Source organism: Theobroma umbraticum, unplaced genomic scaffold (genome assembly GCF_002168275.2).
Source record: "Theobroma umbraticum cultivar Fairchild unplaced genomic scaffold, ASM216827v3 scaffold_130.0, whole genome shotgun sequence".
NCBI lineage: Eukaryota > Viridiplantae > Streptophyta > Magnoliopsida > Malvales > Malvaceae > Theobroma > Theobroma umbraticum.
In genome coordinates, this window is record NW_018397264.1 from 4,926,229 (window position 1) to 4,941,609 (window position 15,381).

At 35.4% G+C, this 15,381-nt stretch overlaps 1 protein-coding gene across 2 annotated transcripts; it reads left to right on the plus strand.

Moving 5' to 3' along the window:
- The first annotated feature begins 9,983 nt into the window (after positions 1-9,983).
- Positions 9,984-13,987, plus strand: LOC110422130 (VAN3-binding protein-like). Of its 2 annotated transcripts, none has more exons than XM_021435916.1 (7): positions 9,984-10,401; positions 10,764-10,883; positions 11,686-12,127; positions 12,239-12,454; positions 12,657-12,706; positions 12,947-13,004; positions 13,177-13,987. In XM_021435916.1, the coding sequence occupies exons 1-7, from the start codon at positions 10,075-10,077 to the stop codon at positions 13,389-13,391; spliced, it is 1,428 nt and encodes a 475-aa protein (XP_021291591.1). In that variant the 5' UTR covers positions 9,984-10,074; the 3' UTR covers positions 13,392-13,987. The 2 variants fall into 2 exon arrangements, with proteins under 2 accessions (XP_021291591.1, XP_021291592.1); XM_021435917.1 differs by having other exon boundaries at positions 10,767-10,883.
- Positions 13,988-15,381: the final 1,394 nt, after the last annotated feature.

Consider the following 15,381-nt stretch of genomic DNA (forward strand, 5'->3'; position numbering starts at 1 on the left):
AATAATTTTTTAAATTTTTATTAAAATTATATAAAAATTTATTAATTTTTAAATAAACATTCTATTTTAAAATTAAAATAGTATTAATAAAAATAATAAAAATTTAAAATATTTTTTTATTAATTTAAAAAATTATTATATTTTTAAAAAAAAACTAAAAAGCATCGATGCTCTCGACTCCCGAGCATCAAATCCAGTGCTTCCAAGCTCTCTTTGGAGAGCCCTGCCGAGGCCCTAAGGAAGTATCTGGTTCCCCAAGAGCAGCACCAGGGGAGCATCGGTGCTCCTTTAAGGATCCCGATCGAGGCTCTCTAAAGAAACTCTGCTGTTTCTTAATAGGGAGTTTTTTAAATTAATAAAATAATAAAATAATATAATTATTATTATAAAATTCAATTAGAAGTAAATTTTTTTTTTTTATCTTTATCACATCAATAAATTGATTGAAATATAAACAATTGAGTAACAATTAAATTTATATATCTAATAAAAAATATTTTTAAAATAAAATATTTATTTTAAAAATTAATAAAATTTTGTATAATTTAAATCAAAATTTAAAAATCAAAATTTTTTTTCTATCCATTATTTATAATAACTCCCCTCTCCACACAGATTTGTTCTGACTTGATTTGAACCATATCTTTCACTTCTTTGTTTTATTTTTTGACATTCGCGTCTGAATTATTAGTGGACCTATTTTCCCTTCTTTGCCTATGCTTTTCTTCCCTACGCGTTCTTGTATTTCGATTCACTCAAAGCTTTTTCATTTTTGTTCAAGTTTTTCTTCATTGTGGTGGTGCCGGCCCTTGCCTAGCGCCTCCCATGCAAATAAAAGGACCCCTTTGGTTTTCCTTCCAGACACCACCTTTTCTTTTTTACCACACCTTTTTCTTCTTTGATTTGTTTCACAAATTTTTTGTGAGAGAGGAGAGCTGAATGCCGGCTAAAGCTATCAGTGTGGAGAACTGCTGGCCTGCTGGGGGGTTAAATGTTGTTGGTACTGACTCATGGTCTTTGGAAATTGGAGCTACCGGCCACCATGTTTTCTATCTCATTTATGTGATTAATACTATGTATTGATGGTGACAGATGTGTCCATTATTGTGACGGTGCTCTTTCACCTAATTGGTGCATGAATAGTTACTAACGACTAACTTGGTTTTTACCAAATTCATGCTTGCAACTTAATTTCAAAACCAATTCCCTTTTCTTTTAAATGGTAACACAAAAACCACTTCTGGGGTTACATTACACAGTAAGAGCTGGGGAGGAAATCAATAGAAGCAAATAATAATATAACCATTTTGAAAACGATGCATGTTGCTAGAAGAAGAAGAGAGTTTGCAAAGGAAAAAAGCTACTACAAACAAATGCTTTGCCTTCGGGCTATTACATTTCCTCATTATGTGACAATGATTTATGATTAATGCAAAGTGAAAACTATAGATTATGCGATGCAATCTAGTTAGTTGTACATAAATTAGAAGACGTAATAAGTGCAAACATCGAATTTATTTTGGTTCGTTATATGTAATCATCATTGAAAAAAACTTATAATATAATGTAAAATGCTTTGTTTTTAGTGGGGATGGCCTAGCTTCCACTTCCTTCCTTAAGGAATCGTCTAAAGTTGGATTCCCTCGACTGGTTTATTCCCTTATCTGCAGACAAGTTCTAAGTCCTCCTATGGCCCATCCAGTTGAATTTAGGCATTGTCCGTTTCTCAATCGTCTTGAATCAGTGGCCAAAACAATCTTCTTGGGATCCAAATATCAGACCTGAAAACTAGAACTGAGTAAGCTTTCTGATCTATCCAAATCTTACCTTCCAACTCAAATTGAAGTACTTGAAACGGTGGTCTTTCCATTCATATAATGTAAGGAAAGAAAATATAAGTTAAAATTTTGATGTCTGGACATGCAGATGTTTCCTTGTCAATCATTTGTTGCAGAGGGAATTATTGAGAAGACTTTTGGTGAAAATGAATGGTTGGTCCCCCTTAAATGAACCTGTAAGAGATATGCATGAAATTAATAGCACCATTTTGGTGCAAAACTGCAAGAAAAGATTCGAGTTTCACGGAGGAAAAATCAATTTCGAAGATGGGATGTGTGACTGAGAATGTGGTTTTTGCTCTCCACTCCCCGGCATCCATATCAGATCTCCCTGATGTTGGTATGGGCCTTAATTAAGAACTGGACCACTCCTTTGTGGGCTCAAACTATAGGTTCTAGACAGCTTGGATAATTGATATATATATATATATATATTGATTTATTTTCGAAAAAATAAATTTTATTTTGATTTGGTGAATGGGATGTATATACTTATCATGGAATCAATTAAACCAAATGTTTAGGTGCAGCTCCAGTCATTTTAAGCCCTTTCATAATGTAAATTGAGCATGGTTGCTGACCAAATATACGAACCTACATGTATGGTGGCCGTAATCAAAGATTCCACTGATATTGACATTGAAATTGAAATTGAAGGATGGGTTATTCGGCCAAGTGGGATCATAGAGCAAGATATTGGCTTCAGCAGTGCAAAAAGAAACAGTAGGGTCTCCTTGTCATCCACAAATAAAAGTTTCTCTACAAACATGGAATTCTGTGAAGCAACTTCAGTGGCTCACATCACCTTCCTTGACCTTGGGAGTTGGTGGTGGGTTTTAATCTCCCATTTAATCCTCCCTCTCCTCTTTTGCTTATCCTTTGCTAGGGCACTGTCCCATCTCATCATATCTATTTGGATTCTTTACTCTATTTCCCCAATTTCAGAATAATTGATTTTTATACTCGGGTAAAATTGAGCCGTTTTAAATATTTAATTTAAGGTTCTATTATTATTTTAATATTTTTTACATGTCAAAATAACGAATTTATCACATGATATAAATTAAATTGAATGTCTTTTTCATATTTAAGTTTTTAAGATATTTCAAATTTAATTCATATAAAATTTCTTTTATCATCACTTCAATATTTAAAAAAAAACAATAAACTTATTATATAACATAATATCTTAATAAATTAGTTCTATATCCATATTATATATTGACATCAAATTGAGATTTCAAATTCAAAATTTTAGTTGAATTAACCAAATAAGTTAACGATTCGAATAGAGTTGCTTCACATCATTATATAAAGGTAATTGAATAAAAGAAGAATAATTAGATTATAAAAAGTTTCAATATCATACAGACATGTCATATTTCATTCATTGACTTTTTGTAACGGACGTGATATATGAACATTATACCTTACAATTATCAAAATCGAGATTACTATGACTTTGGTAAGATATTTCCATGGTAATCAACATAAGATGGGTTTTACCCAGATGTGGGTGATGGCTAAAGAAAGAAAAAGACCAACGGTCATTTTTGGGTCCAGCCAGGAACCCCCCCAGGTTCAGGCTCAGGGGGTTAAGAGTCTGAGTCACGGTTAACTGATCTTTGGAGCCATATAGGGGTGGTTTATAGGTCTCCAAAGAAACACGTAGTATCGAGTCTTAATGATGACAATGAGATCCCTCTGTCCTACCAACTCATTTTCTCCCCACTTTAATCTGTTTCTTATCCCTCTATCTGTCCCTGTCTCTTGATATTTAATGAGAGCAACCATTGGAAAAAAAAAAAAGAGAAGGAAGGAACAAAAAAGAAAGTGTTCTCTGGCGGATTTTCATGTAGCTTAACTTTATGACATTTATAAATACAACACACGGCTCCAATCATAAAACCTATCATGCTTAATGAAGGCTTAGAAAAGGATAAAGGGGAAGCCAACAATCTCTTTGGTGCATTACATATGTGTATAGTGCCAATATTTTTTTTGCTTTGGGGGCCAAGATGAATGATGAAGAAAATGCTGCAGTTGTTTGGCTCAAAAGTTACAGCAGTGTACAGATGTTTTTCCCTCGATTCCTTAGAATGTTTTATTATTATTCTCTTTGATTCTCATGATTGTTCCTAAATGTAATGATAATGATTCTCTTGTTTTCTTTCCCATTTTTGGCTAATGAAGTCTATAGAAAAAATGGGCAATAGTTGTCTTCCTTCAATCTGTTACCAAAGCGTTTCCTACCATTGAAAATAAAAGATAATAGAGTTAGTCATAGAAACAAGTAAAAATGGGATGTAAAACATAGTAATCGAAATTGCATCTCCAATTTTCACCATGTATATATGGAAGACCAGTCAAATTATTTGAGAGAGAGAGAAAAAAAAAAACTTCCCTTTCTTCTGCAAACCATTGAGTCTCTTTTTATGGATGAGACGTGGTTCTTGGATGAATATAAATATAGCAAAGCATTGGCCCATGTTCATTTAATTTTAACATGACAAGCTAAGAAACATCCACCTTAGGCATATGAGAACAGAAGTAAACAAGGGAATAGACGCCATTATTTTTCGGGTAGATGGTAGCTATCAATTTGCACATGCCCTTTTCCTGAGAAGTCACAAAAGAACTTGAATGAAAGAAATGTGCCCTTTTTGGTCTTTGGGTGAATGGCCAAAATCAATTTTTGTATAAAAGGAGAAGCACCTGACCTAATGGATATACTCCTCTCGATGGCCCTTACCATCCCCACTGCATCAACATCACCATTAATAATCGGTTGTCTAGCTATCCCAATGTCCCTGTTCAGGTCTCTTCTGTCACTGTATTGTTTTTAAGTGATCAATTAAGATATAAACTCATTTATCTTAAGCATGATTAAGCATGAGAATTACTTAAATGTGACATATACATTATTTCAAATGTTAGATGCCATTTTTACCTTGGGTCACACTAGCCCAAAGCTTTTTCAGTTTTCTCCATCACTCTTCCCCTCTTTTTGGCATCAAGGACAAGCATAATAGTCCTTGTAGTTTTGTCTTTAAGGTACCAAGTTTCAAGACATGTTCCCACTCCCCCACTCATAAAAATGAGAGTTCACACCCACTTAGCTGAAATAAAGGTTTTATGAAGTTTGAGTGAGTTGCTTCGTCTATGATTGGCTTCCAAATTGATAAAATAAATACTGCCATTTTGTTTTTCTCTCATTTCTCCGAGGAACATGATTTTAGTTGACACAAGCCTCAATACACTTGCTTAAGCTGAAATTAAACTCTCTTTTCTTGTTGGTTTTTATTGGAAGAAGGAATGTTTTCATCACTTTGCATTAAAGAAGTACAAACATTCTTCATTTACATCAAACAACCCCTACTGTTCAAGCCCATTTATTTGACCATAAGGGAACAATTTCTGTGATCTGTCTCATATTAAATTAATAGCACCATTGAAGTCAGAATATGAAGATCAAAAACAAAATCCTGGTAGGGTAATAGCATCGGAGTTTTAATACGTTCTTAGGATATTAGTTTCATCTCATTAAAATTTGAAAATATTAGTGATACGCAGAGTGATTATTTGGGTCTCTTCCACTTTGGATTTTGCATCATTGAATCCAAAGAAATAGTGATTTGCAAATCAAGGTCATTTTAGCTCGTGCACTTTGTCATGTTAGCTGCACTGATCAGGTAGCTGTTAGTGTACTTGAATATCTAATCATCCTAAGTTTATCAAGGAAAGCTGCTCGTTTGAAGAAAAGAAGAAAAACAAAGCAACAATCAGTGAGACAGTGTCCTCTTGCTGGTCTCTCTCGTTCCATGGATAAGAAACAGAACGTCAAAAGAAGAAAGAAAGGGGCAAAAATGTTTTTTAAAGTAAAAGCCTGTTGTGTTTTTAAACTTTCAAGCCTTTTGGTCCCAAGATGAAATCAAAAGAGGGAGATGATGACGCGGCCAGACACGCCTACACGCGCAATTTTTCTGCAGAAGGGGTGTCCTTGGCTAAGCCTCCGAACCTAGCCCCCACCTCCCAGCCCCAGAGCCACAACCCAACCCCAAAAATCTCTGCCAAAGCCTCTCTATTAACTCCACAGATTTTACTGCTAAAATAACCAAAAGGGTTGCTGATTCTGTCAGGTTTCTCCCTATGCTTGTCTGTCTTGCTGAAAGCCCAGGGACAGGATCAGCTGAGTCATCTGCGGATGTCCTCCATTATTTTGTATTACTATTACGTGGCAGTTCTCTCTTGGGGAAGTACTGGTTGGACCCACAGGAGTTTGGATGGGGCCTAACTTGATTGAGAAAATTAAGGAATGTGAGGCTCAAGATTCGTCCCCTTGTTCATGTTGGGGTCCGTCCTCCGTCTTCGGTCTTCATTCCCACCAGAATAAGCTTGGACTAGAACACTGAAGTAGCTAACCAATAGTTACTTACCGAGGGACTTTCCTTGTCTTTTACTATCAGAAGTTGCTCAAGTCGGTAACCTATGTTTGAAAAATCACCCCGATCTTCATCTAATAATGTAAGTTGGCATGGGGGACATAAACTTGCACACCATTACTTCTAATCTTTCATCAATGCTATACACAAGTACGTACATGTACGATCTTGTGTTTTCATCCATACCTCTCGTTTTAGTACTTTATTAACATCTGATTACATGTACACGAGTCTGAATTTCTACTTGTTTTCAGCAAACAATTGTCATCTAGTTTTAGTGATGGCCGATGGGTGTCTTGTTGGAACTGAGTAAGCAATCTATAACGATAGCACTGAAACTGATAGGCAGTGGATGAAACGGTGTTGCCATTAGGACCACATTATCAAACTGTTTCCCCTCGAAGAAAGGCTTGCAAACACCAGCCAGCTTTAGTTGCAGTTTCTTGTCTCGCCTTGAGGCATGGAAAATCTATAATTGGATCACATGAACCATTGCCTGCAAGGCTGGCTTGGTTTTATATAAAAAATACTACAAAAGAACATTCACCACTAGCGCTCTCTGGTTTTAGGTACTCTAAAGCCCCCCTCATGGTTTCTTGTGACAAAAACAGGGAAGCCAAATGCCAACAAGGAAGACTGGTACTGATTTAAATTGGTTTAAGACTTTGACTCATTAATGGTCCTCAGCAAGTTAAGGTCCCAAAATTTCTTGGTTGAGAAATTTTTTTAATGTGCCAAATTTCGATGGACAATAGGACAAAGTACATGGAATTTCTATTGAAAAAAAAACATATAGTACTGGTACTTACTTCAGGCACCAAACAATTCTTTCCTATTAAATTATAAATTACATGGATTTGATGGAATATATAATTATTGAGATGTGAGCATTTTTTTCCCATGTCGGTGGGATTTTTTAATGGTTCAAGTGAAATCGACTTATAATCTAACTCAGTAGTTTCTTTCTTTTCTTTTTTTGGTTAAAATTATGCAAGGGTCATCAAAATGAAAGAATATGAGAAGGAAAGGGAGGCCATTAATATAAATTCGAAATTTCAAAATTTATGTTTTTCAATAGATTAAATGAAGAAAATATATATCCGTGACCGAATTTTGAAACTCGAACTTGAAATTTCAAAAAAAATTTAGATATTTTTAACAGCATATTACAGAGCAAACCCAGAAGCCATAATCCGAATCAGATGAATGCAATCCGTGAGGACATTTTTCATTAAAAAGCAATGCTCATAGTCATCCGTGTTCCCTAATGATTGATGTTAACCATTCAATGGTAGCTCGTGGCCTTTTACTTCATTCGCAGGATAATAATAATAATAATAATAATAACAATCTCTACATTTAAAAAAGGCCCATCTCATTAAATTGTTCCAGATGGATACAGATAACAGAGCGTGATTCAGCTCTCCCTCCAGGGCCCCTCCTGCCAGCGTTTTCTGTTTTGAATGTTTTCCTCTTTCTCCTTTTTTTCTTCCTTCAGAATTCATGCTTGTTTTATTAATTTTTCCTGTTTTTCCAGGTTCCTCTTCATGAAAAACAGTTACTTATCTGATCTGCCTTTTGTTTTTTAACCAGATATGCTGGTTGGGATGGAATTATTTAGGTTACAACTTGACATGATACGCATTTTTTTTGACTTGACCTAACGTATTAACTTGCAAGGGTTCATAAATATGGCCTTCCTTCTTCATTCATACGGTGGGTAATCTGCTTTTTGTTGAAGAAATAAAGGTAGAATTAGTAGTTGAAACTTACAAATTTGTGATTGAGAAATTTCATGTTTTGTTTTTTCATCATTTTTTTTCCAACAAAAAGGAAGTAATAATCCTAAAGATTTATATTTGACAAATTATCAATATATAGTTACAAATTGTCTTGTCATAAATGTGTAGAGTTTAAAGTTTATAACAAATTTGCAAAATCCTGGATTTTTATTTTTGAGAGTTTCAAGCTTTTAAATTTATTTACTAATCAGATAGGAGCGTTAAGTTAACTATTAATGTATAGAATCTATACACTGATAATATATCAAATATAAACTCTAATTAGAATAACTTTACAAAGAATTTCATGAGAAAATTCATGCCATAATTCATGAGAAAACTCTAATTATATTTTGTTTAGACATTTAAAAATTTATCAATTACATGGCAATTTTAATTTGTACTGAATTTGAAATTCATATATCTTCTCCCTCCAAATAAATTCAATATGGAGGACGTCAACCATAAAGGGAATAATCCCAACCCCAAGTTTGCCAAACAATTAGAAAAAATAGTTGCTCTACCTCCATTCATTGCTAAAGAGGCCTATAACCTAACATGATGGCAGGCATCCCTTGTGTTATTAGACTGAAAACTTGTCACCTCATTAATGGAAAGATAACCAATGAGGAACAAGAGTAAAATATAATCATTAAGGAAAAAAATAAAAAAAAAACCTAAAGTAGTTGCATATGGTCAATAATAATTAAAATTACATACTGGAAAAGGATGATGCAATGTCAATTCCCTTATAAATGAGATTAACTAACACCCTACTCCCACTTTGTACAAGGGTTGTATGCTGCAGGCTTTGGACCTTGCTAAGTTTACTATTCCCTTCATTCACTTTATTAAAATGCAACAAATTTCTGTACGCAAAAAGTAATGTAATAAATTCAGTTGCCAAATTTTACTAGATAACGAATTTTTGCAATTCTTTCTGTACAGGATTTTTTTTTTAATTTCATTGCTTTTTTTAATGAATTAAGATAAGAAATATTAAGATATAATGTTTAAAAAAAGTCTTTTAATTATTTAAAAAATTATAATAAACAAATTTTTATTATTTTTAATTTGAATCAAATAAATTTTTAAAATCAATAATTGACTAATAATAATTATTTGTCATTTTATGTCACGTGGTAGTACTGTAGTGTTATGATTTCATGATCACATGGTCTACAGTAATCATTTGTTATTTTTTATTACATGGAGTTAAAGTATTATGATTGTATAGTACTTTTTATACAACATGTTAATATCATATTAGTATTATATGAATATAAAATAATATTTTATCTAGTTGTACTTAGTGAATTGTTAGTTATAAGATTTATTTAACAAAAAAATAAAAATATAAAAATTTTAATTAAATGTAATCAAATAGTAAAAATTTATTTAAATTTTTTTATATAATTGAAGAGTTTTTGAAACAACTTTGAATATTAAAATTTATTTTATATTAACAAAAAATGAATCAATAATTTAATAATAAGGATGATTTTGTATGGATATCTAATGATGTTTAATGACATGTTTAATCTTAATTTCTGAGTTTTTTTTGTTTTTTTCTAATGAGAACCTTTATTTTAATTTTTTGTAATGATTGATAAAATAAGAATTAAACGTACCATATAAATAATATGTCCATAAAAGGCAACAGCCAATAACATACCGAAAAGTGGCATGAATAAAAAAACCCTTTGGATTACTGGGGCTCTCTTCACTGATTCAGTTCAGCCGTTCGATTTCTTACCACAACGTACTTACTTCGTCCAGCGCGTGAGACACACCCGATTCCCCTCCGAAATTTACATACTTATAACAAAAAGTTTTTCTTTCCAATTTTATCCTTCCCTAGTTATTCAAATTACAACTTTTAGCATATTCAATAAAAAGTACAGCCATTTCCATTTCTTCAACATCAGACACTATCACCCTCTATAAACCTCTGCTCAATTCCTTCTCTCCGAAGAACTTAAATTGAAAAGAAAAAACGAAAAAGAAAAGGAAATGGAAAAATCCATTGTCGAACCGTGGAGGCCAGAACCGGTGCCGGTGCCCTTCAGGCCACCGGAGACGCCACGTGAACCAATGGAGTTCTTGTCACGTTCATGGAGTGTTTCAGCTTTAGAGGTTTCAAGAGCTTTAGCTCCTCCATCATCCCAAGCTGCTGCTTCTCATCAAGTGTCTTTGAAAGGTTCTTCGAGTGGTAACGTTGTTATACAAGAAGACGTCGCGGGTGAGCTCGAAGACAGCGGCATAGTTTCAGGCAACCCTTTCTCTTTTGCTTCTTCTGAAACTTCCCAGATGGTCATGGAAAGGATCATGTCACAGTCGGTACGCATAGCAAAACAATCCCCCATATGTCGAGACAAAGAAATTTTTTCATTCTTTTTGAGGTTTTGGTTTTTAGTTTAACGTTTTCACTTTTTCATTTTTTGTTTTGTTGTTTCTAAATGGTTTTTTCCTTAATGTTTTTCTTTTTGGTTTTCAACGTCTGGGTACTTTTCATTTTCTTTGTTTTGGATTGTTCTGTTTCGTTTAAAACAAAATATTCTTGTTTTGCCTTGTTTGTTTGTAGGAACATTCACGAAATTGTGCAATAACTCAATCATTCAATCTCTTTAAAGTTCCATTTTATTTTTTTCTTTAAGAAAATCTGTTGTTAAAGTTTTCTTCTGTTGTCTCCTTTGTAATAGCAGCAAGAAGTATCTCCAAGAACTTCAGGGAGGCTATCTCATAGCAGTGGGCCATTAACCGGAGGTGGTTCCTTAACAGATAGTCCTCCAGTTTCTCCTTCAGAGATTGATGATGTTAAGGTGGGTTTTATTTAACTCACAACTGCCCCTGGAAAACATGAAGACATTCAATAATTTCGTGAAAGAAAATCGAAAGAAAGAACATTCGGGGAATTACGTGGCTTTTAACTTTAAAGGAATAAAAATTTTGTATTCAAGTGTTTGTTTCTGTTTTGTTTGGGGACACTTTTATGCAACAAAGCACCGATTTGAGCTTCTGAGTCACTGACTCAGACATATAATTCTCAGGCTTTCACTTTAACCAAAGCCCTCTTTTATTTAACAGAGTAACAGACCCCTGAGCCAAATAGAAAAGAAAGTGAGAGTGTAGCATGTGTTTTTGCTTCACTTTCTTGTATGTTAAAAAAAAAAAGAGGAAACTTTTTTACTTGTTGGAAAGAAAGCTACATCCTTTCACTCGAGTGATTCTGCTTTGTCTAGTACTAAATATTTTGTTTTTGGATTACCAAAGTTGCCCTTGTTTGGTTTTGAGTTCTGTCCCGAAATATTTACTGTCCTTTTGATAGGAGTAAGTACGCGGGACGCGTTGGTCCCCAAAGGTATTCGTTACCATTCTCAAAATTGAAAGGTTTCATTTAATGGTCTAAAGGTTTAATTTACTAGACCCCAAAGAAAACTCGCCTTTCTATGGCGATGGTTAATGGTTATTATGTTAACGGGCTTTTTCCTTTTTGTTTTAAAAATATTTTCATGTTGAATTCTTAATATAGATGAAAAGAACTATTTTCATTTCATTAACGGAAAGAGTCCCAATTTAGACAATTCACTCCAGCGAATGACAGACGCCCATTCACCTTTGCAGCAATTTTGCCGCGCCAATAATTCCCTCAATTCGCAGTTTCGTACAACCGCTTCTGTTGCGGCGGCCACCCCCGCTACAACCGCCGTGACAGGTGGCGGAAAGACGGTGGGACGATGGCTGAAGGATAGGAGGGAGAAGAAGAAGGAAGAAACGCGGGCTCATAATGCTCAGCTGCATGCTGCTATTTCTGTTGCAGGGGTTGCGGCAGCCGTGGCTGCTATTGCGGCCGCCACCGCTGCCTCCTCGAGTGCCGGAAAGGATGAGCAGATGGCAAAGACGGATATGGCGGTGGCGTCAGCTGCCACCCTTGTAGCTGCGCAATGTGTGGAGGCGGCAGAAGTCATGGGTGCGGAGCGTGAGCATTTGGCCTCCGTGATCAGCTCCGCTGTCAATGTCCGGTCTGCTGGAGATATCATGACCTTAACTGCTGGGGCAGCAACAGGTATACAAAGATTATCCAACATTTAAGGAAACAAAATTTAGCTTTGTCCAGTGCGATTGTGATTTAATTCTTAAATGAAATGGTTAAAATTTTTTTGGGGTGTCATGGTAGCATTAAGAGGGGCGGCCACCCTGAAGGCAAGGGCGCTGAAGGAGGTATGGAACATAGCAGCTGTTATTCCTGTGGATAAAGGTGGTGGCAATGGGAGCAATGGTAGCTCTAATGGCAGTTTTAGTGGGGAGCTTGTTCCCGAAGAGAATTTCTTGGGAATATGCAGTAGGGAATTGCTTGCCAGAGGTTGTGAGCTTCTCAAGCGCACACGAAAAGGTAAATTTCATTGATGCATGTTCTTTGTTTCTTGGGATAAACTGAGGAGAACAATTTTGTTTGACTTATCGGGTTGCTTTATTGGAAGACGTTATTACACAACATGTTATTTGATTATCCTTTCTCCATTTTTGGTGTGGATAGTTAAATTAGTTTCAAATGGTGACTGCTCTTGGTTAAATCATTGTTCTGATTGTTGCAGGTGACCTTCACTGGAAGATTGTCTCTGTTTATATAAACAGAATGAACCAGGTACAGCTATCTGGTTCACAGCGTTGTTTCTTTGATATTTTAATGAAAGATCTAATTGCTCAATTATTGGGGAATCGATTGTGCCTTAGATTACATTAATGAGTGTGAACCTGGGAGGGTAAAAAGTCCCTGAACAAAAGTTAAAATTCTTAAAAGGGCGATGCGATAAATTGATCCGTTTGCTTTCTTTTTCTTCTTTGTTACATTCTTTTAACTCTTTTGAAGCTTCTTTTTGTTCAGGTTATGTTGAAGATGAAGAGTAGACATGTTGCTGGGACCATCACAAAAAAGAAAAAGAGTAAGTGATTACTTTTGTCTTTCTCTAATAATGTGAAAATACAGAAATGGATGTGGGTCTTTCTTTGTTCCGTTTGGGGATTTGAGAAAGCTAGAGGCGCTAAAGTAAAAGAAGATCAAAAGGGGTTGTCTTTAACCTTTAATCTTCCTCACTTTTTTGAAATTTTCTGCAGATGTGGTCTTGGAGGTGATTAAAGATATGCCAGCATGGCCTGGCCGCCACTTGCTTGAGGGTGGAGAGAACCGAAGATACTTCGGATTGAAGACCATAATGCGCGGGGTTGTAGAATTCGAGTGCAGGAACCAGAGAGAGTATGATATTTGGACTCAGGGTGTGTCAAGGCTCCTCTCCATTGCTGCAGAGAAGAACAGCAGAAATAGAATTTGAAGCTTTGGGGTACACTGGGGGGAGAAAGAGAAATCTGGCAAAACAAAAGCAAGCGGGGTGGGGGGTATATATACATATTGGGGTTTATAGGATCAAATGCCTCTTATGAACATATCAGATTTTTGGAAAGATTTGATGGGGCTGTGATTTTTGGGTGTTTTTCTACTGTAACAAAAGTTGAAATTAAAGAAAAAGTTATCCAAATGCGTTTGTGGGCTATTCTTCTTATTTTTGACCTGGAAAGAGTAAAGTGATTGGAGTCCAAGTACCCAAACCCATGTGATCCAACTCTCTTGTTCTTTCACTGTTGAGGAAAGAAAAAATTTGAGTATCTTGGACTGGGGATGGTCAAAAAGAGGGAGAAAGGAATCCCATCTTGATGAAGGAATTATATATTTCAAGATGATAAAGACAGACACCCCTGATTCTATGTGCTTTATTATTTATTCATGTGAGCTGAGCTTTTTGTTTCTTTTAAATTACCCTTTGGGCTCTTAGTTTTAGGTGTTGTATATGGTGGGACTATGATTGTCTTTGATTTGTATGTCACATTCTAATATATGATAATAATCTGGCTCGGACTAAGTGAATCAAAAGAGTTTGGTGAAAATATCTTATTTGTGATAGCTAAAGAGAGGATGAGAATCGAGATCTTAGTTGTCAGAGGAATGTTTGATATTTCACAATTTCTTAGAAACTGTCTCAAATGATGCTTTCAGACTTGGATGAATTAACACTCTCTGATAGACTCTTGCTCTTACATATAAATATAATATTATTTTAATTAAACTGTATAATTGTTTGCTTTGTTAATGACAAATTATTCTTTTTGGACTGTTGTGAGTTTAGGAGTTTGGGTTGCTCCAATGAATGACTTGTGAACCTGCCTTTCTTTCTCCATTCTGGGGGACCACTAGAAATCTGCCTTCTGTTTTCTACCTTCTCGATTCTGCACGTCAAGTTTTGGTTGGGGGATGTGGGTGGTAGAGCTGGACTCGATGCAAAAGCCGACAGGAATTTGTTGGAGGAGCTGCCCAACTCGTGACTTGTAAGCAAGGCTCAAAGTGTCAGTTTGGGCCTGCCATCGAACTGCATTTGATCATTGAGAAAAGGGTTCGGCCAATTTAACTCATTGTGGGCTTTCCAACTGTTTAATGTCCGTCTTCAAATTCATATACAGTCGCGTGCAGAATGAAAACGATCAAGAAGCAAAACGAATTTGTAATTGCAAAACAAGAACAGCGTGATACCCTGCCGGAAAGAGGAATAGAAGAATGTCCCTCCCAGCTTTATAAAGAGAGGAGGGTGAAGATAGATAAGGGAATACTAATAGGAAAAGAAAAACCAGAAAAAGAACGGTTACCATAGCCAAAGGGAAGATCAAATTAACAGAAATCATATTATGATACCAAAATCAAAAGTAATAATAATATGCACATGTCCTATTCACCTATATTTTGAAAAGATTTACATGCTTAAGGTTTTTTATTTGAGCAGTAATTGTCCTGCTAATAAAGGAGTCAGGAAGCTACAGAAGGATGGATAGAGCAGAGGCGCCACGCCACGAAGGTGCTTAGCCCTCAGATGCCCCGAGTACTGAAATGAAAAGGTTTGATAATGTCCAGATAAAGAGAGACTGAGGCCGAGACATATTCATCATAGCTGTAATGCTTGAGTCAACTTATCAGTGTCATATACTATAAAACCACAGAAGATGATTGCAGCAATGCTAGCTTTCCAAGAGGAAAAAGAACTGTCCATTGGAGAAAAAAAAAGTCCATAAATCAGAATTTAGGAAGTAGGAGAGAAACAAGCAAAATATAAAAAACTGGAAGAGAGGGAGGAATCTCAAGTATAGGAAAATGAAGGTATGGAAGTGCAAAATAAACCTGCATGAGAGCAAAACCACAGAGCACACAAGGGTCTCCAAGGAAGCTAAAATCATAGCCTTTGTTAGCTGCCCCAAAATGTGTAGAGCGTTGAGGATTAC